We start from the raw sequence: 27,637 nt of genomic DNA, 5'->3' as shown, positions 1-27,637 counted from the left end.
TAAGTCTGTATATTTCCCTAGAGTGAATACTGACAAAAGCATGCAAAGCTATTTTGTTCCATGTTCTATCTTAGAATGAGATCTTGCTGCACGTGAGGCTTAAGGTGTTTCCAAATTTCCATATATACATTGGAAATTTGTAACTTTCTAATTTCCTTACTTTTCTTGTCTCAGGGTGCTGTGCAGTGGTTCATCCCCAGTACCATTTGTGCAGGGTGTTCATTAGCTGGAGGACTTCTAGTTTTGCTCCTTCCTGAAACCAGAGGAAAAGAATTGTGCAACACAATTGAAGAGACAGAAGCAAGAGCAAAGAAAGGTGATAAAGTAACAATGAAGAACTGTTTATCTTGTTAATGACCCATATTACAATCAAATATCAAAGAGTTTTTATTCCATACAACATTACTGTAATGGTTATGGAAACAAAGAATGCTACTCTCGAAGCAAAATGCTTTTGAATATAAAATGTAAGCCCGTGCTTTATAACTCCACAGTTTCCAAAACTGAAAGTTGTTTTGCACACTCAGAATAATCTCCTTTAACTACGTTTTGCACAGCAAGAGCAACTTGACACATTAATGGTCATTAATACAGAGGGGTCCAAAAAAATGTACTCACTGTTTGATAATCCATATCCTCTGACAAATTTGACTTGTGGGTATAATTTTTGGCACTGAGAGAGTAATGTTATTTGTTTGAAATGACCACCAGCAGCTTCTAAACAACACTGATGGCACCTAACTGCAGACTGAATTACAGCTGTGCGGGTATCTTGTATAATGGCAGCACGTGACGCTATGATGTGAATGGTTTGAGCACATGGTTTGTGAGAATGAGAAATTTGCAAGGAAATTTGTGTGGTTTGACAAGGCGCAATTCAAACTGGTACCATCCACCACAATTGTGTCTACTGGTCTCCTGTAAACCCTCACGTTCATGTGGAGAAATCGTAGCACCATGTGCTGCCATTATGCTAGATGCACAGACAACTGTAATTCAGTCTGCAGTTCGGTGGAGTTGGCATTGTTTAGAAGCTGCTGTTGGTCATTTCAAACATATAACATACTCTCTCTGAGTGCCAAAAATTGTACCTGCAAGTCAAAATTGTCAGAAGATGTGGACTATAAAACTGTGAGTACATCTTTTTGAACCTTTGCGTATATGCCATATGAGAACACAGGGCATCTATTGTTTTAGTTATAAAGCTTTAAATAACTAGGTTTATTGTTTGGCGGATAGAATGTTGGCCTCTGAATTCCAAGATCACAGGCTCAAACTAGCAGAGATATTTTTGAAGGGAAGAAGTCCTTTTGGTATTCCATGCCGTTCAATGTTATCAGCATGAAGAAACACATGGAAGTCAGGAATGCTGATGACTAGACCACTGGTGCTACAAATGTAGGCTCTCTAGTGACACTTTTGTTGCTATACCTGACAAAATTAATTAAAACTAACAAGGGGAGCCACACAAATGGGGTCAGAATTTTCTTTCAAATTTTCAGAGGTTGATCTATGTCAAATATAAACAGACAAATGTCTGAGGATTTATGCCATTGGCCTTTATTTAACAAGAAAATAGCCTTTTAAATTTAACAGCCTGCATAAGTTAGCAATTTGTGTGCGAGTAAGTTATCGGCAGTACTGCAGGTCAAGTTGTCAGCATCCCTGACTTCCACCTGGGCTCCATGGCTAAATGGTTAGTGTGCTGGCCTTTGGTCACAGGGGTCCTGGGTTTGATTCCCGGCTGGGTTGGATGGTTAATTCCCTTGGCTCGGGGACTGGGTGTTTGTGCTGTCCCCAACATCCCAGCAACTCATGCACCACACATTACACTATCCTTCACCACAATAACACACAGTTACCTACACATGGCAGATGCCGCTCACCCTCATCGGAGGGTCTGCCTTACAAGGGCTGCATCCAGCTAGAAATAGCCACACAAAATTATTACCTGGGCATTTCAGTTTCATTTTCAATGTGTACCAGTCCCTTTTTATTTTCCTATCCCTTTTCTTTAATTGACTTGAAAGAACATTGATATTCACTGACAAGTACTAATTTTTGTTTTTAAATAATGCAGTATAATACTCCAATAATTACAAAACCAAAATGTGTTAGTGTTCCAATAAATGTCCAATTCATATCGTATTTGTTTGAAGAACATACATAGGTATGATATATCTCACAATGTTAACTCACACTGATTTATTCTATGACAAATGGAAGTGATTTACAAAATTGCCAAGAAAAGATAAGGTCAACTTGTAATTTAACTTTGTCAATAAAACTTTTTCAAAACAATTCATAGAATGACTGTTAATTTTTTTTATTGATATTTTGTTGAAAAAATGTAAATAGATTCACTCTCATTCTCCATATCTTACCACAACTGGTTAACAGAAAAAGTGAAGATTTGTCAAGCATGCCACGAGTGGCAAGATAGAATGACAGTAAATGAGTTTATGTTACAGCTTATACATAATTTGTGCCTTTTTTTTTTTAGTCCACATGGTAAAAGACAAGAACAAATCTAAGATGATGTTGATATGATGATAGTTCCTCATGGGGATCACTGTAAGTACTTAGGTGTTACTACCGTATTTTCTTGTATAATTAATCCACTTTTTTGACAAAAAATTCAGGCAAAAACTTTGGATGCATAAATTATCCAAGGAAGTTAGATGTTTAAAAAAAAAAAAATTAACTATTAATTTACATTTAAAAGATGCATCATATATAATATACACACAATTGCTTCAGCTAATTTGTGGTTATCATCATTTGGCATAAAATTTTCACACCAGGCAAATGCTGGGGCTGTACCTTAATTAAGGCCACGGCCGCTTCCTTCCAACTCCTAGGCCTTTCCTATCCCATCGTCGCTATAAGACCTATCTGTGTCGGTGCGACGTAAAGCCCCTAGCAAAAAAAAATAATATATATATATATATATATATATATGAAATAATAAAAGTAAAATTCATAATAATGACATACTGGCAAAAAGAAATATCCTACCTTTTATAGGCTACCGTCTCCTAGTTCACTACCAGCACTGCAAGAAGAATTGGTGCTACTGCTGTCACTCCTCACATCCCTCCATAAGAGGTCATCTTCACTCCCATCTAATGAATTTGAGATTCCTGTTTTCTTGATGCTCTTTTCAATCATCTTCAAAGAAATCAAGTCCCAAGTGTACAGTATCCACTCACAAAGGAGTTCCACGGGTGGTTTCCGAATCTTGCCAGCTGGAGTTAGTTCGTGCACACTTTCTGCCATCCAGCACTGATAGAGTTTCTGCACATTGTCCTTAAATGGTTTATGTATCGAAACATCCAAGGGTTGAAGTACCGTCAGTCCACCAGGAATCACTGCTCAATCCATTTTCTTGGTGTCCACAAAAACTGTTCAACACAAGAAGAGCCAGGCATCAAAGGGGGGCCCTGCTAGATTTCCCCAAACCATTCGTATCCAATCTTGTTTGAGTGACATGTCCATCCACCCTTTTGCTTCAATACGAACGCGGATCCCTCGCGGAAATTTTACTTTAGGCATTTTTTTCATTCTAGAACAATGTAAGGTGCAAGCTTTCTGCCATCAGCTGTTACAGCAAACATTACAATACATCATTGTTTTACACTTCTGGTAGTGCATACGATAGCACTCAATGTCTCTTTCTTATCGATTGTTTGACTTTGTGGCACATCGAAAAACTCGTAAAATTTATGTTTGTACCAGACTGGAATAGAGTCATTAGTCACTTCTGTGCTGATTCACTCACTGAACTAGTGCAGTGGTACTTCCTACCGGCTGATAACAGCACAATGCACAATATTTGGAATGCCTGGTTTTGCAATAGGCTGCTACTTGAGTCGTTGACATTTTTATTTTGACATGCATCTGGAACTGTGTAATGAATGATCGAAGAAGTGGATGCATCAAATATGCAAACATTTCTTCTTCTCCACTTTGGAACCTGTACCGGGAGGTACACCTCAACCCCGCACAAAAAAAAAAAGAAGCACCTTAAAAACATTATCTATCAAACAAAACTTGGAACTGCTAATGCATAAAGTTAAGATGTCACTACTGAATAACTGAGTAATATGTTATTTTAAAGTTTCCTAAACTGACTGGATTTCTTTTCTGTTTTGGTGAACATCAAGAAGTTTGAATTTTTCTCCACAGATGTCTCTACTATAAAAACTGAGGTCATGCACTCTGGTGCAAGGTGGAATAATTTAAAGAAGTTTCTTTGTTTATAGGTTTTTGCAACTAAATTGACTTTCATTTATTTTGATACTTCAAGGTTTGCAACACATCATTCTCCTCCTGCCAGCTTTGAGTCTGGCCAATAACAAATTTTCTGTATTTATTTTTCAGCCAATTATAGGCTTCTTGTAGATATTTGGTTTATCCAATAAAAATGAGAGGGTGTGTCTGGATTTAGTCCAGAACCTTCTCAAACCCTCCTCTCGAGTATAAAAGCTGTGCCTTTTTCAAGCTACCTTATCTTATTGATCGTCAAATTTCTGAGTGTGTGTGTTAAGACAGGAGGCAGGGTGCCTCATTCTTTGGCAGGCAGAACATCAGCCCAGCTAATGGTCACCAGTTTTATCTCTGTAGCTATCTCCGCAAACATACTCGAGAGGAAGGTTCTAACTATGTAACCACCCATTTCCTAAAAATGTAAATTACTTCTTGCTAATGTAAAATTTCATAAAGACTTAAACTGTTAATTCGGGGATAGAGAGTGCGTTACCCTCTCGAGTTCCCCTTCAATTTGTCTTGAGGTGACTATGATTTTGTAACTGTTTTTCTTCCTGTAAAGCATTAAATAACTTTTCTTTCTAGTCACCTCAGTAGTATGGGATTAGCCTCTGCATCATCGGGCCACAAGCCCAAGTAAGGTTTTAAAACGTGGTTTTCTAGGAGCGCAAGTGTACGCCTCCATACCTTTTTGAGTTTCGGCCTGTAATTTAACCTGTTCTTCCTTTTCACGAAGACCCAGTAGCATGGGTACCAGATACCTGTGTAAAGGTATTGTAAATTGTAGGTTGTGCCTAGAGAGACCAGAAATTGTAACGTTTTGTGTAATGTTACCTTGAGTAGGCTGTAAGGAATTGGGAGCACAGCCTCCTTGGTTGAATTTCTAGAGCGTGTAAGCTCTCTTCTGATATTGGTGTAATACTGAGTGGGGCCTTTCTTGTAACCTTTGGAGCAAAGTGTTCTTGAACTGTGTCTTGGGTGATATCTCTCCTGATCTAACCAAAGGCAACATTTGCGACATTGTAGACTTGTAAATTGGAGCTGGAAGCTCAAAACTTGTAATTTTCTACCCTTGGGTTTCTATTCCTGTTTGCTATTTTGTACCTGACATTTTGTTCCTTCACAAAGTGAAGAATTTTGTTAAGTTTGAGATCTGAAAAGAAGTATAACCTTTATTTTAAAGTTTTAAATTAATCTTTGATGTCGTAGATAGACCCATTCAAGCCTACACCTTCTTTCACTTCTCTGCGTTCCATGGATAACCACGGAACAGAACCAAAATATTGGGATGTATAAATTATGAAATTAAATGAAAATCCACAGCCTGTTTCCAGTCATTTGACTGGGTCAGGAATGAAATGAATGAAGCCCCCATCTAGCAGCGAGGATAGGAATTGTGCTGGCTGCCGAAGCCTGTCGCACTCCTTTGGGGCAATGATTAATGAATGACAGATGAAATGAAATGTTATCCCTTCAGACCGTGTATGCACAATTGTGCGGGTTAGTGTTTTATTTATGTCTGAGCTTATTTGATGTTTTCTTGGCACTAGACAGGACTGCAGTGCTTGTGCGGGACATGTAGCATGTACTTCAGCTGTTTTTATTTAGTACTTGACCACCAGGGGGCAGGAAGAAGAGTTTAAAAATACAGTTCATTAGCAATATGGCGGGAAGCAGTAATGCCTAAAGTAAGTATTTATTTATTTATTGCATTCATATTAATCTAGAAGCTTTACTGAATATCAGAATATAATCAATGAAGTGTGTAGGTTGTGTAGCAAACGTAAATTCTGAACTTACAACATTGTACGTATTACCACGAGGTTTTGAATGTTGATACGCACATCTGTGTGGGCTAGGTTTCCTTACAGGCAATGCATGCAGGAGTGCTGGGTGCTGTCACAGAAAGGACTGTGAAAGAAAAACTCGTACTCTACATGAGAAATGTAATGTATAAAATTTTAATTGAGTTAAAATTGTTCCACACTGTAAAATAGAACATTTGATCATGTATATGTGCATATTCACATGTACTGAGTTGAATTTTTTTAATTTTTTTATTTTTTGCAAGTAGTGAATGAAGTCCTGATACGCACAGTTGTGTGGGTTCTGTTTTTCAGCCGATAGTTCTTATTTTGTAAAATAAACTGTAAAAACATGTATTTGAGAGCATTTTAGTAAGCTTTTGACGTTTTGACATCTCCAGATTTCTTTCAGGTCTGACGACAAGCTGCTGCTGCCAAAAGGGCAGTAATAGCAAAACTCCTCCTCAATGTAGAAAATGTAACATTTACTTGTGTTTGAACGAAGATTTAATTGTTTTAAATTATTCCCCACTGTAAAATAGAACATTTGATCATGTACATATGTATATTCACATGCATTGAGGTAATTTTTTTTTTTGTAAGTAGTGAAGTAAGTCCTGACATGCACAATTGTGCGGATACTTTTTTTTTTCCCAGATGTTAATTTTTATTTTGTAGAATAAACTAAAAATATATGTATTTAAAAGCATTTTTGTCAGTTTTTGACATACAAACAAAAATTCACACCACCAGTTTTCTTTCAGGTCTGAAAGGGATATTGGAGAGTATTGCTGGAATGGAATATGACAGGGAAAACTGAAGTACCCAGAGAAAAACCTGTCCCACCTCCACTTTGTCCAGCACAAATCTCACATGGATCGACCTGGATTTGAATCATGGAACCCAGCAGTGAAAGGCTGGCACGCAGCCACATGAGCCACGGAGGCTCTCATAAATTATGCAGGGGCATTAATTATGTGATAAAATATGGTATAGGGAAAGATCTTCATTGGGACAATTGCTTTAACAAGGTAGTAAACAAAGGTTACACATCTCTTAACATGGTTACGATGGTATTTAAGGGTTGTAGTAAGGGTGTAGAAGAGAGGACACATAAGTCTCTGGAAAGACCACAATTACCGTATAATTCTAGTGTATGGAACCCATTCCAGGATTACTTGACACGAGAACTAAAAAAAAAAAAAAAAAAAAAAGGATCAAAAGGAAAACAGCCCAATTTGTTCTGGGTGATTCTGACAAAAGATTAGTGTTATGAAAACATTGCAAACTTTGCTGCTTGTTGTTTCCCAAACTTCGTAACATTTCTGTAACACTACTCTTTTGTCAGAAATCACCCAGAATAAATCAAGCTGTTTTTCTTTGGATTTTTTCCAGCTCTTGAAACAAGTAATCCTGGTGAGGGTCCCACACACTGGAACCGTACTCTAGTTGGGTTATTACCAGAGACTTACATGCCCTCTCCTTTGCATCCTTACTACAACCCCTAAATACCCTCATAACCATGTGCAGAGAACTGTATACTTTATTTACAATCATATTTATGTGATTACCCCAATGAAGATCTTTCCTTATATTAACACCTTGATACTTACAATGATCCTTGAAATGAACTTTCACCCCATCAACGCAGTAATTAAAACTGACCGGGCGAGTTGGCCATGCGCGTAGAGGCGCGCGGCTGTGAGCTTGCATCCGGGAGATAGTAGGTTCGAATCCCACTATCGGCAGCCCTGAAAATGGTTTTCCGTGGTTTCCCTTTTTCACACAAGGCAAATGCTGGGGCTGTACCTTAATTAAGGCCACGGCCGCTTCCTTCCAACTCCTAGGCCTTTCCTATCCCATCGTCGCCATAAGACCTATCTGTGTCGGTGCGACGTAAATCCCCTAACAAAAAAAAAAATTAAAACTGAGAGGACTTTTCCTATTTGTGAAACTCACAACCTGACTTTTAACCCCATTTATTGTCATACTATTACCTGCTGTCCATCTTACAACATTATCGAGTTCATTTTGCAGTTGCTCACAATCTTGTAACTTATTTATTACTCTACACAGAGTAAATCATCTGCAAAAAGCCTTACCTCTGATTCCACTTCTTTACACATACTCATTGATATATACAAGGAAACATAAAGGTCCATAAAGTTAGACACTGCAAATAAAAATCATCAAAAGTACTTGATATTAACACTCACTTCGCTTATTTGCTATCTGAAATTAACATTTGTTTTTGAGTTAATTCACATTATTTTCTGAGAACTGGCAAATTTAATTCTTAATAATATTCATTACCACTAATATTTTACAGCAAATAAAATTCACTACATCCCTATTCACAGGAATAATATGCAGGCAGCAACAGAATTATCATTAACCTTCCATCGACTGAAGTGACCTAATCAGGGGCGTATTCTCCCTGAATGCAAGGTATTCACTGCGTGCATTATGATAACACCAAGAACTGTCTGATGTACGATTTTAGGTTGTTTCAAGTCAAATATTAACGATTTCATCTCTCAGAAGTTCAAAAGGTCCGCGCAACTGTACTGGTTCCGTTGCTTGACTACGTGTGGTGCTGGTGTAGTCTCGCCGTTTATTCCACTCGAGAAAGAAGGAGACAGCAAATGGAGTAGTTAAGGATGTAAGGCATTCAATCTTAAAATTGCATTCGGTGGCAGACGTAGTTCTGAAACCCTCCGAACGATGTCGCTGCAATTGAAAGTTGTCAGAATTTGTCACCCCATACCCGTGCTACCCTCTGCCATCTGTTAGCAACTTGGAGAAAGTCAGTATCTTTACAGCGAACGGGACCCACAGATTACCCCCCAGCGAGAACCCAACGTGACGAAACTGACCAATGCCACTGGGGTGACTTACCTCCAGTGCTTGAGTTGTGGCTAACTAGTGAGTTAATTCATTGTGTTTTTGGTGTTTTATTATATATTGCGCACATGTGGTATTAACGATGGATGAGTCTAAAACAGATATCATTGTAAATCAGTTTGAAAAGCCATTTACTGGCCGTTTGTTTGATGAAAAGATTCAAATATTTAAAGCCGGGAGACCTCTACCTTTCCTCGTAAATTTCTTCTTCTTCTTCTTCTTCTTCTTCTTCTTCTTCTTCTTCTTCTTCTTCTTCTTAATCTGCTTACCCTCCAGGGTTGGCTTTTCCCTCGGACTCAGCGAGGGATCCCTCCTCTACCGCTTCAAGGGCAGTGTACTGGAGCTTCAGACTCTGGGTCGGGGGATACAACTGGGGAGGATGACCAGTACCTCGCCAGACTGCCTCACCTGCTATGCTGAACAGGGGCCTTGCGGGGGATGGGAAGATTGGAAGGGATAGACAAGGAAAAGGGAAGGAATCGGCCGTGGCCTGAAGTTAGGTACCATCCCGGCATTTGCCTGGAGGAGAAGTGGGAAACCACGGAAAACCACCTCGAGGGTGGCTGAGATGGGAATCGAACCCACCTCTACTCACTTGACCTCCAGAGGCTGAGCGGACCCCGTTCCAGCCCTCGTACCACTTTTCAAATTTCGTGGCAGAGCCAGGAATCGAACCCAGGCCTCCGGGGGTTGCAGCTAATCACACTAACCACTACACCACAGAGGCGGACCCTTATAAATTTAAAAACAGAAAACAAGAATTGTGTACGCACGTTCAATCCAGAAACTTACAGTAAAACTGTTTGGCTCGAGTTCACCTGCATGTAATTAGGGTGAGTAGAATTGAAATTTACTTAATACATTGTGTTAACTGCATGGTTACTAGTTGCATGCCTCAGTGGAGATTTCAGAATACGCCACTGGATCTAATAGGCACAGTGTTCACATTCTATCTCCTCTCTTGCTTCCTACACGACAGCATCAGTAGTGCTATTGAGTAGCTGTATCTTGTTTAGTGTTGTTTGAAAGCATAACGATCAGTTTACCTGGAGCCTTCTTCAGTGCACATTGTGACCAATGCGATCTCCCAGACACATTGTTCCCGGTTTTGCAATACTATAATATACGATATGTTTTTCCAAGATTTATTCATTAAGATAGATTATTTTACCCATTTAAAACAATGTACAAATATATCGGTAATTATAATATCACTTACATTTCATAACCTCTATTAGGCACATAGACACATACAGCAATTGATAGGTAGCAAAGTTTGAAAATTCTCTGGAATATCTGTAATGCAACCCAATCTTTGTAATGATTTCTTACAAATATTTTCAATATGTTCATTAAACGATAGGTTATAACTGAATAAAACACCAAGGTCATTAACCTGTGAGACAGGGGTCAGAATGTTGTTGTTACTAAATTTGTACTGAAATGATATTTTCTTCTTGTTTTTAAAAAACAATATTATTTTACATTTTTCCTGATTAAGTTTCAACCCATTATGAATACAGTATCGGTACTTTTCCAGATGATGTGGATCGTCTTGAAGTTTTAAACAATCAAGTGGACAATTAATTTGCATAAAATTTTTTTTGCATCGTTAGCAAACAAAAGCAATTCAGAATTCTTAAGTATATTTTTAAACGACATTTATGTAGAGAGTAAAAAGTAAGGGCACAAGGTGAGACCCTTGAGGAACTCCACTGGTAACAATAATAGGCGCAGAAAAATGATTCCTTATTTTAACAATCTGCAGGCGATTTTTAAGATATGATTCAAACCAGGAAAGGAGAGGCCCATTAATTCTGTAACCTATTAGCTTTTGCAGCAAGATATCGTGGTCAACAGTGTCAAAAGCTTTTGAGAAGTCTGTATAAATGCCGTCCACCTGAGAGTGGTTTTCTATTGCATCCAAGAGGAACTGATAGAATAAAAGAAGATTGCTACAGATTGACCGCCCTAAAAAGAATCCATGTTGGTCATCCATGATGATGTTTCTAAAGAGAGGTGTGATCTTGTCAAGAATTATTGAGTCAAAAATTTCGGAAATATGAGAAGAAATTGTAACTGGTCTAGCGTTGTTGAAGTAATATTATTACATGGCCTTTTAGAACTTAGATATTGCCAGAATTTCTGTGGATTGGAAGTAATACTCTGTTCACAGTTAGAGACATAGTTCGTATAGCAAGATTTGGATTCAGACTTGCATTCATTTCTTAATTTCGAGAATTGCTGATAATGTGTACCTGATCTTGTTATATTTTGTTATGTTTGTTATATTTTATTATGAAAGTTACGTTTGTTAAATAGTCTGTTGACAGTGCAAGTGAAATTTTCTCAGTGTAGCTGTATCTTGTGCTTAATAAATAAATAAATAAATAAATAAATAAATAAATAAATAAATAAATAAATAAATAAATAAATAAATAAATAAATAAATAAATAAATAAATAAATAAATAAATAAATAAATAAATAAATAAATAAATAAATAAATAAATAAATAAATAAATAAATAAATAAATAAATAAATAAATAAATAAATAAATCAAACAAACAAACAAACAAACAAACAAACAAACAATAAATAAATAAATAAATAAATAAATAAATAAATAAATAAATAAATAAATAAATAAATAAATAAATAAATAAATAAATAAATAAATAAATAAATAAATAAATAAATAAATAAATAAATAATCAATATTTAGACCTGATATTTAGTACCGCTTGTGTGCTTTCTTCTTTTCAATAATCAGTGACTTCAATTTATGATTATACCTCTGGGAATTTGGGAGTCTTAAATTTCTGTATAGGGATGTAAAATTCCATGCCATAATGTAGTACTGAATAGAAGGTTTCTACTGCTTTATCAATTGATACATTTTGAAACATCACCTTCCAGCTGAACTGTGACAGGTAATAATTTAGTCCATTATAGTCACCATTTGAAAAGTCAAAATAAAAACTATCAGCAGGTAAGGAATTGTATAGCTCATTTATAGGTAAAGAAATCTCTAATGCCGGGTAGTGTCTATCGATGCGGACAATACTTTCATTACTAGATTTTACTTCACTGAAACTGGAGTTACTGAAAACCAAAACTTGGGATAGCATTAAACTGATTTCAACAGAGAAAAGAAAATGTGTCTATAACTAAACTGAACTGCACCGTGAGGTTACCTACTGACACAAGGCCAGAAAATGTTTCTTCATTTACTATCCAATTAAGATGTGGTAGATTGTAGTCACCACAAGGAGCAATAAATGGTTGTCAAGATTTGACATAATTTTTTTCAACAGCAATGCAATGTTCGAAATATTTTTGGACAGGAGACTTGGGTGGAATGTATACAGCACCAATTAATTTGTGGTGTTAAAAGTCAGGGACACAAACAACTGTTCAACTTGGCTAATGCACAGTATCAGAGTAGGTTTAAACCTCTTGCTAATACAGATCATTCACCCCCATGGGACGTCATCATACTCGTTAAAGAAGACCTATCACATCTGAAAATTGAATACGTTTCGAGTCCGAGTTCTTCATGACTAATTTCATCATTTAAGTTTGTTTCAGTTAAAATCATGAAGTCGTAGTCAGCTAAACATGAAGAAATTCTAAGCTCAGTAAGTTTGTTTCAAAGTCCATTCACATTTTGATAGTATCCTCTAATGTGTTCAACTAACCTTTTTATTGATGTCTTTGGTGCTTTCTTAGTATTGTGTATCTGATCTCTGTGAAATGATTCCCTATCTACATATTTTATTTCATTCCTGATATAAGTTATACTTTCTAAATCATTTTCTGTATCACTTAAGTTTTCACCATTAGGATTAGCAACCCCCTCATTTTCTTAATTAGTTTCCCGAGAGCATTCTTCTAGATATTCTATTGAGAAGTTTGCCAAATTTAGAGATTCCTTTTCTGTTAAGGTGCAGCCCATCGTTTCCAAAATCACTGTCTCTAAGCCAACTATTAGCATCGACAAAAAGGATATCTCCATTGTGGCATAACCAGTCAAGAGTGGAATTTACAGCATCTATATAGCGATAATCAACATCGTGCTGATATAAAATGCCACTGAGACAAAGCTTTGCCGCTGGAAACCTCCTTTACATCGCAGTAATAAGTCTATTAGTTTCGGCCATTATGTCACTAGGTGTTGACAAATTATGAATGTCATTTGTGCCAATATGAACAATTAGGGCATCAAGATTTTCTTTAATACTATCACTGTTCACATGTTCTGAAAGTCTCAGGTAAGACTCCAATTAAAGAGTATGGTTCCAGTGTATGGGAACCACAGCAAGATTACCTGATATGAGAACTGGAAAAGATCCAAAGGAAAGCAGCACAATTTGTGCTACTAATATTTAATTTGCTTAAAGCAAAGAGGTGGAAGTTTACTTATTTAATATACTTATTTATTTACTTATTTAATTCAACAGAATTGAATGTCAGATTGGTGATAAAAAGCTGGAACAGGTAGATAATTTCAAGTATTTAGGTTGTGTGTTCTCCCAGGATGATAATAGAGTAAGTGAGATTGAATCAAGGTGTAGTAAAGCTAATGCAGTGAGCAAGCAGTTGCAATCAACAGTATTCTGTAAGAAGGAAGTCAGCTCCCAGATGAAACTATCTTTACATCGATCTGTTTTCAGACCAACTTTGCTTTACGGGAGCGAAAACTGGATGGCCTCAGGATATTTTATTTATAAGTTAGAAGTAACAGACATAAAAGTAGCGAGAATGATTGCTGGCAGAAACAGGTGGGAACAATGGCAGGAGAGTACTTGGAATGAGGAAATAAAGGCTAAATTAGGAATGAACTCATTGGATGAAGCTGTACGCATAAACCAGCATTGGTGGTGGGGTCATGTGAGGTGAATGGAGGATGATAGGTTACCTAGAATAATGGACTCTGTTATATAGGGCAAGAGTAGAGGGAGACCAAGACGACGATGGTTAGACTCAGTTTCTAACAATTTAAAGGTAAGTGGTATAGAACTAAATGAGGCCATAGAACTACTTGCAATAGAAGGTTATGGCAACATTTAGTAAATCCACAGAGGCTTGCAGACTGAATGCTGATAGGTATAATGGTCTATAATGATAAGGTATGTATTTAATGTAAATAAGACTTGATATGGAAAATGAAGCTGATTTCTTGCAATAAGTACTATGTTCCTAGCTGTCAGTGGAGACATTAGTAGTTGAATAAGCTTGTGTGGAGCTTTTAAAGGTACAAAAGATCATAACATGAAGATAAAGTTGGAATTCAAAAGGACAAATTGGGGTAAATATTCATTTATAGGAAGAGGAATTAGGGATTGGAATTACCGTATTTATCAAGGAAAATGTTTGATGAATTTCCAAGTTCGTTGAAATCATTTAAGAAACGACTAGGTAAACAATTAATAGGGAATCCATCACCTGGGTGGCAGCCCTAAATGCAGACCTATGATGACTGATTGATTCAATCGATTCATAACTCATAGCCAGGAGCATCTAATTCCATTATGACAATAACTGGAAATCTAGATTTATATATAAAAATAACCATTATCTATTTCTTCCATCACTTGAACATATGCTGGAGTGATTGCAGGTGCAAACTGTGTTGCACATGTGAACTTGGCCCCGTTTTACAGCCAGACGCCCTTCCCGACATCAACCCTGCGTGGAGGGAAGTATTCACTGTGTTTCTCTGTTGTGGTGGTTGGCAGTGTCTGATGTCTAATGTGGTAGGTTGTGTGCAGCCTATATGAAAACATAATATGTAATAGTAATATTAGTAGTATAGGGTGATCCAAAAGTCCATTAACAATGATGAGGCAATACTTCACGGAATATTGGAGGTAGAGAGGTAATAATTGACACACATGATTGACAGGACATGGGGTTTTATTGACACAAAATGACCAACAGATGGCGCTTCATACAATACACAAGCAATAAGCATAACAATAGAGGTTTAGCAAACACATATAACACATGCTCAACATGTTGGCCGTCATTCATCAACAATACCTCTAGCTGAGAGGCAATGTTATGAACACCACTGTAGAGCATACACTTAGGTATGTTGAGAAATTGCTGTTGGATGTTGACTTTTAGCATTGCAACTTCTTATGTACTTTGTCAAATGTTGATGGACTTTTGGGTCACCCTATATATTATCATTCTTTCTTTCTTAATCCGTTTACCTGCCAGGGTTGATTTTTCCCTCAGACTTGGTGAAGGATCCCACCTCTACCACCTCAAGTGCAGTGTCCTGGAGCGTGAGACTTTGGGTCAGGGGATACAACTGGGGAGGATGACCAGTACCTCGCCCAGGCGACCTCCCCAGCTATGCTGAACAGGGGCCTTGGTGGGGGATGGCAAGATTGGAAGGGATAGACAAGGAAGAGGGAAGGAAGCAGCCATGGCCTTAAGTTAGGTACCATCCCAGCATTTGCCTGGAGGAGAAGTGGGAAACCACAGAAAACCACTTCCAGGATGGCTGAGGTGAGAATCGAACCCACCTCTACTCAGTTGACCTCCCGAGGCTGAGTGGACCCCGTTCCAGCCCTTGTACCACTTTTCAAATTTCGTGGCAGAGCCGAGAATCGAACCTGGGCCTCTGCGGTTGGCAGCTAATCACACTAACCACTACACCGCAGAGGCGGACATATTATTATTATTATTATTATTATTATTATTATTCCTTTATTTCATAATACAAATTCTTTAAATAATCCGAAATGGGTCGCCTTAGTCAATAATAATAATAATAATAATAATAATAATAATAATAATAACTTCACGTGACTATTTCTTAGTACAACCCTCGTAAAGCAGCCTCTCCAACGAGGGTGACATCTGCCATCTATAAGAAACAGAGTGTTAATATGTTTGACTTTGATTAAAAAAGAAAAAAAAGTCTCTACCGTGACAGTGTTTTACCACTGCCGTGACCAGGATTCGAACCTGGGTTATTGCGGGTAGTGTGAGAGTTGCAGGGACTGACTCTAGTACAAATAGCCGCTGCCTGTTCTCTTGAGAGAATTAACCGTGGGCCTATATTGAAATATCTGACCCAGGGCCCTCTGAAGCGAAGGCCTCTATCCTGGCCATTCACCCAAGGAGCTGGACGCCTGTCTACATACGGTACGTGTTAATCAATACCAATACGAAGTTGGTTTCGAAGATGCAATGACGGCCATATTTATCTAAATTGCACTGCATCAAGCCGCCACGTGGTTTTCTCTATCGTCCACTTCAACCTACCACGTTTTAAATCGGTTGAAATTTTTAGTATCTAGGTATCACGAAGCAAGGTCCAATCGCACGATCTTCCCTACAAATTCATAAACCGACACCAAGACTTTGATTAAAAAATTAAAAAAAGCCTCTACCGTGACAGTGTTTTACCACTGCCGTGACCAGGATTCGAACCTGGGTTATTGCGGCCACAACGCAATGTCCTAACCACTAGACGATCACGGCTATTTTGAGGCACACGGGCTCACACATTTTACTGGTTTATCTTCCGCACTCTTACAATTCATGCTAGTATTTGTTCTCTCGTAGAAATGTGTGGACTGGATATCAAAATCATAACATAGACACTATGCCAATAAGCAAAATGGTACAGTTGTATGCAACATCGTTCGTCTGATCCAACCATATATTATTTCTTTTCGTTTCCTTTTAATTCTTACAATAAATGTAACTGCTGTCAGCCGCTATGGATCAGGCTAACATAACCCTGTTACAGGAAAGTTCATCAGTTTACGGAAATACAGTGACCTAAGCTTCTTATATCGTATGTGTGCCTGTTACTGAAACCTTTACTTTACTGTGTAGCTGCAGCAGTTGCCGTCGAATAGACAGGCAGGCGGTTTAAGTGTGAGCACGAGCAAGCAACTCGCAAATGTCGACATTCTAAAGGACCACAAATAGCTCAAAGAATGCATCGTACCGTACAAAGGATATATTTTTTAATCTAACAGATATGGTACCGGTAGCTGGAAACAAAACAGAAGGGAGGAGGAAATGGAGAAAGGAGAAGTATGGCCTATACAACACTTCCCAATATTTGTAGTGTTGTAGTCAGTAGAATAACAGCTTGGTTTGATCACTTCTTCTATATTTAGATGGGCTCTTTCAATATATTATCGCCCATTAGGTTAGCCTTTTTATAATATTGAGTTAAGAGTAGAAATCACTCACTCACTGTATTACATACTTCCAAGAGATTGTACACACTCAGTAGTGGGGCTGAGAAGCTTACCCTCCAGGTCGGTTTTATCCTATTCTATTCTGGATGTTTATCTGGCTGTCGTAGTACAGGCCCTTAGAGGAAATAAGGCTAACATTTCTACTTCCAGCCACACCCGCGTACAAATCTACCATGATGGAACTTGCATCAAAGTGAGAAGAAATCTGGGAAGAGTTCTATGCCACCGACGCCATGATCATACAAGATTGGAAACAACCAAACTATGACCTTAGACATGTGACGACTCGGTTTGCAGTACATGGTTTTCACCACCTATTATGCCAGAAAGTAGGTTTCCATTCTCCAGGACAAGAATGTGTGTGCAAGCGCTGTGGTGGGCCATGTGATACGATGTTTTGCAAGCAAAGGACTTAATCACTGATTTCGTTCCGTGCTAGAGTCAACTAACAATATACCGGTACTGACTGTACCACTTATGCACATTGTGCGAATTTTCCTCTATTATTATTAAGAAGCTCACCCCCGCCGCAATAATTGAAAATGGACCCCTCGTTTCCTGATAAGGAAAGTTACAAGTTTATTTCGTAGTACAAGGTTGTATATTCTTCTTCTTAATTTGCTTACCCTCCAGGGTCGGTTTTATCCTCGGACTCAGCGAGGGATCCCACCTCTACCGCCTCAAGGGCAGTGTCCTGGAGCTTTAGACTCTGGGTCGGGGATACAACTGGGGAGGATGACCAGTACCTCGCCCAGGCGGCCTCACCTGCTATGTGAAAAGGGGCCTTGCGAGGGGATGGGAGGATTTGAAGGGATAGACAGACAAGGAAGAGGGAAGGAAGCGGCCGTGGCCATAAGTTAGATACCATCCCGGCATTTGCCTGGAGAAGTGGGAAACCACGGAAAACCACTTCCAGGATGGCTGAGGTGGGAATTGAACCCACCTCTACTCAGTTGATCTCCCGAGGCTGAGTGGACCCCGTTCCAGCCCTCGTACCACTTTTCAAATTTCGTGGCAGAGCCGGGAATCGAATCCGGGCCTCCGGGGGTGGTAGCTAATCACACTAAACACTACACCACAGAGGCGAACAGGTTGTATATTATATATGAAAAACGACAACGCAACGACGATAATAATAATAATAATAATAATAATAATAATAATAATAAGTTTGTATGACGCTTTTTAAAGCACCTATTCCCTTATTCGTAGTTTTTCTTTTAGCTCAGATTTTGTTTAGAATTCGAAAATAAAACGTCTGCGGCTCTCATAAGATTGCAGTACACCAGGCAAATGCTGGGGCTGTACCTTAATTAAGGCCACGGCCGCTTCCTTCCAACTCCTAAGCCTTTCCTATCCCATCGTCGCCATAAGACCTATCTGTGCCGGTGCGACGTAAAGCCCCTAGCAAAAAAAAAATTGCAGTACCAGTTCACTACAGAATCTTACGTTAAAATACAGAATAAGAACAATATGATCAAGGTGAACAGTTGTATGGCGAATGATATGTTCAGATTACAATCTAAAAACCAACTTTCGAGGTTTCTTAGGAAATAGATTCAAGAGATCAACCCATTCAGTCGAGTTTTCACTTGTCTACTACTGTCTATTTCTGTTTATTTTATTTTGTAAAAATTCCATAGGAGTGATCTAACCTACAGTCCCCCGCCCCCGGCTACGCTCGGGGGTATAATTAAATATGTTAATGTTAGAGCGTCCTAGTTGACCGTGTAATCAAAGGTAAGCATGTATTACGGATGAGTGCTGTTACTGTACTCCAAGCGTCCTGGTTGGCTGTGTTGTCAAAGCTATGTAGTACGGATGAGTGCTGTTACTGTACTCCTAGCAGCACATATCTCCCTAATACCACTCCCGACAGCTTCTCCACAGCGAGCTGCTCCTCAAGTCACAGTGGATCAACAAACCCTTCGACAGAATACGGGAGGAGGGGTGCGCTTTCCGACGTAAGGGTACGGCCATAGTGCACCGCTTCCCACTTCCTGCTTTATCGCGGCGGGCGAGCGGGAAAGAAAAAATAGTGAAAACTGATTGGGGCGGCCATAGTGCGCCCGCCTACCTGCATTAACCAGCTCAAACCGCTTCTACCCGCTTTAACAGGAAATAAATATTATTTCTTTTCCCCGCTTGAACCGCTTACCGCCCAACACGCTCGGTCTGTCTGCTGTTTATCTTCCGACTGCGCACGTTGTTCTCACTCTTGCTTTTGTACAGTAAAATGGAAGCGGATAAAGACATTTTAATCCCCAAAGTATTTATTTATTTATTTATTCATTTATTTATTTATTTATTTATTTATTTATTTATTTATTTATTTATTTATTTATTTATTTTGCTAGTTCCTTTACGTCGAACCGACACAGATAGGTCTTATGGCGTGAAATCTTGTGTAGATGGCACTGCCTGGTGCATACTTGTCCAATTTTTGCGGTTGGCCGGAGACATTTCAGTTGAGATGGGCTGCGAACGGAGTCGCGAAGAGTCGACTCGAAGCCGACAAGCAGAACCATCGCGCGAGTATCCGAGCAAATTGTATGTCACCAACATGAGCCTTGTCACGGCTGTAGGGTCACCGAGTCGTTCGAACTTTAGAAGGCTGATCATCATCATCATCATCTGTTTACCCTCCAGGTTCGGTTTTTCCCTCGGACTTAGCGAGGGATCCCACCTCTACCGCCTCAAGGGCAGTGTCCTGGAGCTTCAGACTCTTGGTCGGGGGATACAACTGGGGAGTATGACCAGTACCTCGCCCAGGCGGCCTCACCTGCTATGCTGAACAGGGGCCTTGTGGAGGGATGGGAAGATTGGAAGGGATAGGCAAGGAAGAGGGAAGGAAGCGGCCGTGGCCTTAAGTTAGGTACCATCCCGGCATTCGCCTGGAAGAGAAGTGGGAAACCACGGAAAACCACTTCCAGGATGGCTGAGGTGGGAATCGAACCCACCTCTACTCAGTTGACCTCCCGAGGCTGAGTGGACCCCGTTCCAGCCCTCGTACCACTTTTCAAATTTCGTGGCAGAGCCGGGAATCGAACCCGGGCCTCCGGGGGTGGCAGCTAATCACACTAACCACTACACCACAGAGGCGGACTAGAAGGCTGATGCTCGTCAAAAATAAACAGATGCAGTATGTGCTGGAAGCAATTAACCATTAACTATTATTTAACAGGAAAGGCGCTTTAGTAAACATACGCATCATTGTCGGGCAAGTGGTTAACGTTGTCATGCGGGCGCGTCGAGTTCGAGGCGGACCAGTGCCATTCTTTTTTTTTTTTTTTTTGCATCTTGTTTTTTCTTTCTTATCTGTCCATCTATCTTTCTTATCTGTCCATGTAGACTGTGAAATGTATCGATAAGCTGTGGTTTGTTAAATCTTCACCTTTCCGCTTCTTGCATACGGTAACCATTGATGTAATTATGATAATACATGGATTTGTAACAACAATTAGTAAAAGTAAACAAAATATGGTCCGCCTCTGTGGTGTAGTGTTTAGTGAGATTAACTGCCACCTCCGGAGGTTCGGGTTCGATTCCCGGCTCTGCCACGAGGGCTGGAACGGGGTCCACTCAGCCTCGGGAGGTCAACTGAGTAGATGTGGGTTCGATTCCCACCTCAGCCATCCTGGAAGTGGTTTTCAGTGATTTCCCACTTCTCCTCCAGGTAAATGCCGGGATGGTACCTAACGTAAGGCCACGGCCGCTTCCTTCCCTTTTCCTTGTCTATCACTTTCAATCTTCCCACCCACCCACCAAGGCCCCTGTTCAGCAGAGCAGGTGAGGCCGCCTGGGCGAGGTACTGATCATCCTCCCTACTTGTGTACCCCGACCCAATGTCTCACGCTCCCGGACACTGCCCTTGAGGTGGTAGAGGTGGGATCCCTCGCTAAGTCCGAGGGAAAAACCAACCCTCAAGGGTAAGCGGATTAAGAAAGAAAGCAAGAAACAAAATATGAAGAGAGAAATAAACGAACATTAGGCTCTGGTGAACTTCAAACACGAGATGCTTGCATGGAATTTCGGAATGCTAATCGGTAGACGTTCGGGCTGATAAATTAAACGAACCATTTTCTCGTTAAATAAGAGCCAATTGCAAAAACCCTCGGACACCTATCTTTGACACTGCTGTGTTCATTCTAGACACGCTTCTTTCCGTCCGGTGCAAAGGGAGACGGAAATTTCCGATGTGTTCCGCTACGCGGCGAATAATGCCATATAATTATGAAGAAAGTATATGTGGGGATGTCAGTGCGGCGCGTGGAGAAAGCGTCTGGGGGTTCACTGCTGTCGAAAATAACGTGTTGAAATTTATTGTTACTTGATGTTTACATAGATGTAAAATAGTGACATTGCTTGATTAGAAACGTGACTTTCCTTTGAAGGGACACGGCTACAGCTCGAAGAATTTACCAAAACAATGAAGATGAAAGACAGAGGATATGAGGTGCAATTACTTAAAGCTGATCCAATTTCCACTGATTTTGGAGACGTGGCTTGCGTACAAATAACTTCTTCAAGAACGTGTTAGGCAGACTACTGTTGTTTATGTATTGTATTTTGCTGCTTACTTTTCATAAAACATGTATTACTAATGAAAAGCTCCAGGGGCTCTCAACTTGCCAGCGTGGTTTGGCGACCATGGGGCCCTTAGCTGGGTCCTGGCATTGCTTCTTACTTGCATCAGGCCTCTCATCTTCATCTGTCCTATTCGACCTCCCTTGATCAAGTCTTGTTCTTTTCCGGCCTGACGGTATTAGAGCACTCGAGGCCCAGGGAGTGTTTCATTTTCACACCGTTCGTGGCCTTTGTCTTTCTTTGGCCGACACCTTCATTTTCGAAGTCTAGGATCCCTTCCTTTTTTCTCTATGATTAGTTTTATACAGAGGACGGTTGCCTAGTTGTACTTCCTCTTAAAACAATAATCACCATCACCACTTACTAATGAAACGTATCATTAATTACATAAACTTAGGCTACGTGCGCCTATTGATGCTATACAAAACGTAGTTACCAAAATATTCTGGCTCATTGCGATTAATTACATCAGAATTGCAAAATCGTGAAATGAAAACCCCTCCCAAACCTACCACATACGGCAAACTTTAACCGCGCGCTTTGACAGTGCTTCGGCTAATTTCGGAACTGCTCGATGTAACTCGTGTCTATCGCCGGTCCAGTAGCCAGCGATTCCTGGGCTATGTTTTCCCTGCTTCTCACAGCCCCAAGCCTTGTGCACCCTCCTTACGCCTCACGGCCCCGCTCCTACAGTCCGGAAATTGAACCAAATACAGCAGAGACAATACGCGACACTCAGCGAGATATCGAGGGACAGCTATTAGAGCTCTCTCTAGCGGGTAGACCTGAGAACTAGTGATTCTGTCATAAGAGTACGTGTATTTGTGTGTGAAACTTTTGGTGTTATTTATGCGTTTTCAGTGAGTTGACATAATTAAATAGTAGGGTGTGCCATTCCTTGATATCTCCTCTCAATATGAGGGGAAAGGTATGTGCTGTGTTTGGCTGCAGTAACTATGAAGTAGAGAAGAATGCGCGGTCTTTCTTTCGCTTCTCCCGTGACAAGAAAATGTAAGTAATATTGTGTTTGCATGTTATATATTCTTCCAGTGACCAAGATTTTTATAGTACTTCATAATCTTCTGACCTGCTCGACCCATATTTTAACTGGGTTAAAATATAATACGCATATTTTATTGTATAGTGCAGCAGTTAACCTTCAATACCGATGTGTTGTTGTAGGTGTGATCTGTGGGTTTTGAAATGTCACAGAAGTGATTTGGATAAGGTGTACAAGAAAGAAGGGACGTTACGCTTATATAAGAATTATAAGATCTGTTCAGATCATTTCCAGGCCAGCGACTTTAGAAATCCTCAACTATACAGCCAAGGGTATGTTACATTTTTACTCTAATTGTACGTAAATATTCCTCAAAGCATCACTATCGACATTTTCATACTTTTCTTTCTTTTATCCCTTTTCTTAGATTAAAGCCGGGATTTTATAGATTTTCTTTCTGTTAGTAGGCTTTATGTTAAGACGAAAATTGTCCAGCTTTTAAATGTTAATTCATTGCATCATGTGTGTAAGGAATGTGCCGATATTTTTATTGACAAGTGTCTTAATGTGATGATACAATGTTTTTCCAATGAGAAAAAAGACAAATCTAACCGTAAAAGTTCAGGCAGGAATGCTAAAGCAAAAAAAGTAATGCATAAATGAAAGATCAAGCCAATTCACATCTTGTTTATATGTCTAATTTCAGTCTTTAAATAATAACCTTTTAAATAATCCTTCATTCATTTATCCAGAATTGCTTTAGCAACTTCGAAGTTAACATCTCAATAAGACTTTATTTCTAGACGTAATTTACTTATTCATTTTCGTATATGCATTTCCATTGATATTTGAATTTAGCGCGAATTTTCAAGTCAAGTCACTAGGAGCGCCACCGTCGAATTGTCTCCCATTTTAACAAGGCTAAATCCGTAAGTGTCGCGTATTGTCTTTACTGTATTTGATTGAACCTATTCGCTGGTTCCGAAGAGCAACAGTGTGTTGATGTCAAAAATAACGCTACGCGCGTGGATATACAGAGCTTATTAAGGGAATAGGCAGTAATAAACCATTTTACATAGACTTACCTATTTCTAGGGCTTACACTGAACCACTGAACATATAGAACGCACCGCCTGGACTGGGAAGGAAACGACTGAGGCCTTAATTGATGTACAGCCCCAGCGAATGTCTGGCATGACAATGAAAAGCTACGGAAAACCATTTTCAACGCAACCGACAGTGGAGCTCGAACCCACCTACCCACTACATCCCGAATGCAATCTCACGCGGTTCGCTCACATTCAAATGACGCGCAAAGCCTTCAGGGTAGATACACTCGAACCGACTCTCCCTTTGGAGTCGAGGAAGTCGACTTTCGCGACTCCGGTGTTCATTCGCGCACATTTTTACATTCTAGTCACAAGTCTATATGATAGGTCCTACGTGCCGCGACAGTTGCCGGTAAACACTGAATCGTAAAACGACACTTTTTTTCTTTCAGATTTTACTTGTATGTCCGTCTTATTTTAATATATGACAGCGATCCTGTCCAGTTGTCAGGATAAAATAAGATGGGTGGCACTCCATAAGGTACCCGATATGTTTATGACGTTTTTACCAGGTATAATAAAATACGGTATATCTACTTAAAAGTAAAGTGCATTTTAACCAGCTTCGCGTACTAACGATATTATCCGAAATCGTTGGCTACAACATTTCCTCTGCGTGGCTCCACTTTTGTAAATGGCTCTCCTACTACCCTAATTGTATACCGGTAGTTAGGAGTTCAAATGTATTTGCTTGCGCATATTTGAGTGTTTTTAGTGGACGGTCATTTTTCTACCGTTGGGCAGAAAATTATTGTGCATTAATGCACAATATTGTGGAAATTATTTTGCAATAATGCACGGTGATTAATAATAACTAGCTGTAGTACCCGGCGTTGTCCGGGTACCTTTTGAATGTTTACCTTTAGTATGTATCACCAGTTAGTTAAGTGTGAAGTGGATGCTTATTGATTTATTTTTGAGATATTGATTTTACGACCTACAGTATTTTTATTTATTTATTTATTTATTTATTTATTTATTTATTTATTTTTTGCTAGTTGCTTTACGTCGCACCGACACAGATAGGTCTTATGGCGACGATGGGACAGGAAAGGGCTAGGAGCGGGAAGGTAGCGGCCGTGGCCTTGATTAAGGTACAGCCCCAGCATTTGCCTGGTGTGAAAATGGGAAACCACGGAAAATCATTTTCAGGGCTGCCGACAGTGGGGTTCGAACCTACTATCTCCCGAATACTGGATACTGGCCGCACTTAAGCGACTGCAGCTATCGAGCTCGGTACCTACAGTATTATGTAGTTCTAGATTTATTTAGATGTATCTGATTTCAAGTTTTAGATTACCGGTATTTAATTTTCGAGTAATACTTTGTCCTTGTGGAAGTTAGAATTGACTGCGAAGTATCTGATTCTTTCCAAAAAGAAAAAAATAATAATTATATGTATTTACCCGTCACAATCAGCCTACTGACCACAAAAGCAGTGTATTCAACACTAATCTCGGTCATTTTATACTATATGATTTTTAAGCCCTTCTCAACTCCTGTCTCAAAGAATATTGGATGTGGACTTAAACGGTATCAAAAGCGTCTCAGTTCGTATAAGAGACACATAAAAAATGGATTTCGACATTAATATCGGTTATTTTCCATCATTTTTGCACGTCAGCCCCTCTCATTCCCCACCCTCAACGGAGGCTGTGATTTTTCATCTCCATAGTATTTTTCTAAGATGGTAAGTCATATGTGTACCAAGTTTCGTTGAGAGCAATTCTGAAACATACCCACATACAGTACATTTATAATATCCGTTATTTGATTGAATTGAATTGAAATTTACATTCATTTTCACCCCTTCTCAACCTCCATACTGATTGCGGCCGTTTAAGTATGACTTAACCATCCAGAATGTCCCAGATCAAATCTGTGACCTCGTAAAGAACGTATTCGATATTAATATCAGTAAAATTCGTTTATTTGTATACATCACCATCTCCTCTAGGGTTGCTAGGGGTGTTTCAACCCAACAATAATTTTTTCAGATAGTAAATCATACGTGTACCAATTTTATATGAGGGCTATGCTGGATGAGAAACACATACCATACCGTACATCCGTATTTTCGGTCATTTTGAACATTTTCCTTTCCACCCCTTCTATTATCCATCCAGATAGGGGCTGAACAACGACAACCGGAATGTCATTATTCACCTCAGCGACCTCGAACACTATGGACTGTACATGAATATTTGCTGTTATCTATTATTTTTTATATTTCACCTTTTTTTTATAATTCACCCTCGACCCTAGGGGTGCTAGGTGTATCTGACCCCCAAAGTAATGTTTTCTATATTGTAAGTCATGTGTATACCAAGTTTGGTTTAGAGGTATGCTAGAACATACACACATACATCTTTAAACTCTGTCCCTTTAGACAATTTCCTTTCTATACCAGCTCTAACCCACCTGCCGATTAGGACTAAACTTAACCTTAAAAGGCATCCAGAGTGTCACAGTTCATCTCAGCGATCCTGAAAACTATGGATTATACACAGATATCGGTCGTTTTCGGTTAATGTTTACATTTCAGCTGTACTTTAGAAGCTAGGAGTCTCTTAACCCCAAGGTATTTTTTCCAGACAGTAGGTCCAATTTTGGTTGAGAGTTATGCTGGAACATACAAATATACGTCCATCATCTCGGTCATTTTGGATTTTTTTTTTCACTTCTCGCCGCTATGCGAAAGGAGGCAGAAGTTGGACTTCTAAAAAATTCGGAGCGTTACTATTCATCTCAGAGACCCCGAAAACAGTGGATTCGACACTATTTTCGATTATTTCTACATCTCACACCCTCGTGGGTGTGCTTAGATTTGTCATACCTCCACGCACTTTGTCTCCTGATAATAAGTCATAAGCGACTATGTTTGTTTGAAATCGCTCCCGTGGTCCCGAAAAGTATGGATTCAACACTAATATTGTAGTATTTTTTCCCCTTGTCTAAGGCTTCTAGGGGTGTCTTTCCACCACAGTATTTTTTTCTAGATAGTAGGTAATATTTGTACCAAGTTCAGCTGACAATTATATTGGAACGTACACACAAACATCCTTAACCCTTTGTGTCCTGCTGGTACTTTCAAGTACCGGCTCATATTTAGTCCAATATAAAACTACAGTAGGCAAGGACAGTTGTGTTGTGTTCTGTGTGTACTCTCCAGTACCTGCAGAAGACATTAGAGTGTCTTTGGTGGTGGGATTCGTAATAATGACACCAGAGAGAAGCACTAAATTGGCTTCGGTTATTCAAACTTTCATCTCATATCCAAGCACTGACATTTCGTTTCTCTTTCGTTGATGGAAGCCAGAAATATGTAATTATTTTTCATATTGTTGTGTGAGACATTGTAAAGTATACAATTAAACAGTTAGCGTGCTGTAGGGTCACTTAAACTAGCTTTTATTCTTTGAAATGTAGTGTGTACTTCTAAGTACCGACAGAACTATAGGTGTCCCATGCTTCTTGTTCTCTTTGGTAACCATGGTTTGTTTATATTGAACAGATATGGTTGTTGCAGGCTGTGTTTTTGTGTTGTGTTCATTATACATGAACTCTATAACAGAACATCATGAGTAAGCATAAGATCAGTGGATGATAACAGTGATTTACTGGCTGGTATAACAGATAATGGAGCATTATCTGATGTGATTGCAATAGTAATGAAAAGACTTTGTAAAACACGTGGCCTAGACGGAAGAAATGGGGACGGTGAGT

At 39.4% G+C, this 27,637-nt stretch overlaps 1 protein-coding gene and 1 non-coding gene across 3 annotated transcripts in view; one reads left to right on the top strand and one right to left on the bottom strand.

Moving 5' to 3' along the window:
* The window catches only part of LOC136867067 (organic cation transporter protein), a 160,992-nt gene extending 158,699 nt beyond the window's left edge, over positions 1-2,293 (top strand). For both annotated transcript variants that reach the window (XM_067144174.2, XM_067144181.2), the window contains one exon: positions 175-2,293. In XM_067144174.2, coding sequence (XP_067000275.2) covers positions 175-354 — 180 coding nt within the window. In that variant the 3' untranslated portion in view covers positions 355-2,293. The remainder of the gene's footprint in view (positions 1-174) is intronic.
* A 14,116-nt stretch (positions 2,294-16,409) lies between these two features.
* TRNAH-GUG (transfer RNA histidin (anticodon GUG)) lies at positions 16,410-16,481 on the bottom strand. Its single transcript has one exon. It is a non-coding gene; the product is annotated as a tRNA-His (tRNA).
* Positions 16,482-27,637: the final 11,156 nt, after the last annotated feature.

The sequence above is a fragment of the Anabrus simplex genome, chromosome 1, assembly GCF_040414725.1.
Source record: "Anabrus simplex isolate iqAnaSimp1 chromosome 1, ASM4041472v1, whole genome shotgun sequence".
In the NCBI taxonomy this organism is placed as follows: Eukaryota; Metazoa; Arthropoda; class Insecta; order Orthoptera; family Tettigoniidae; genus Anabrus; species Anabrus simplex.
The sequence above is the reverse complement of the archived record's forward strand: the minus strand, read 5'-3'. Positions and strand labels throughout refer to the sequence as shown.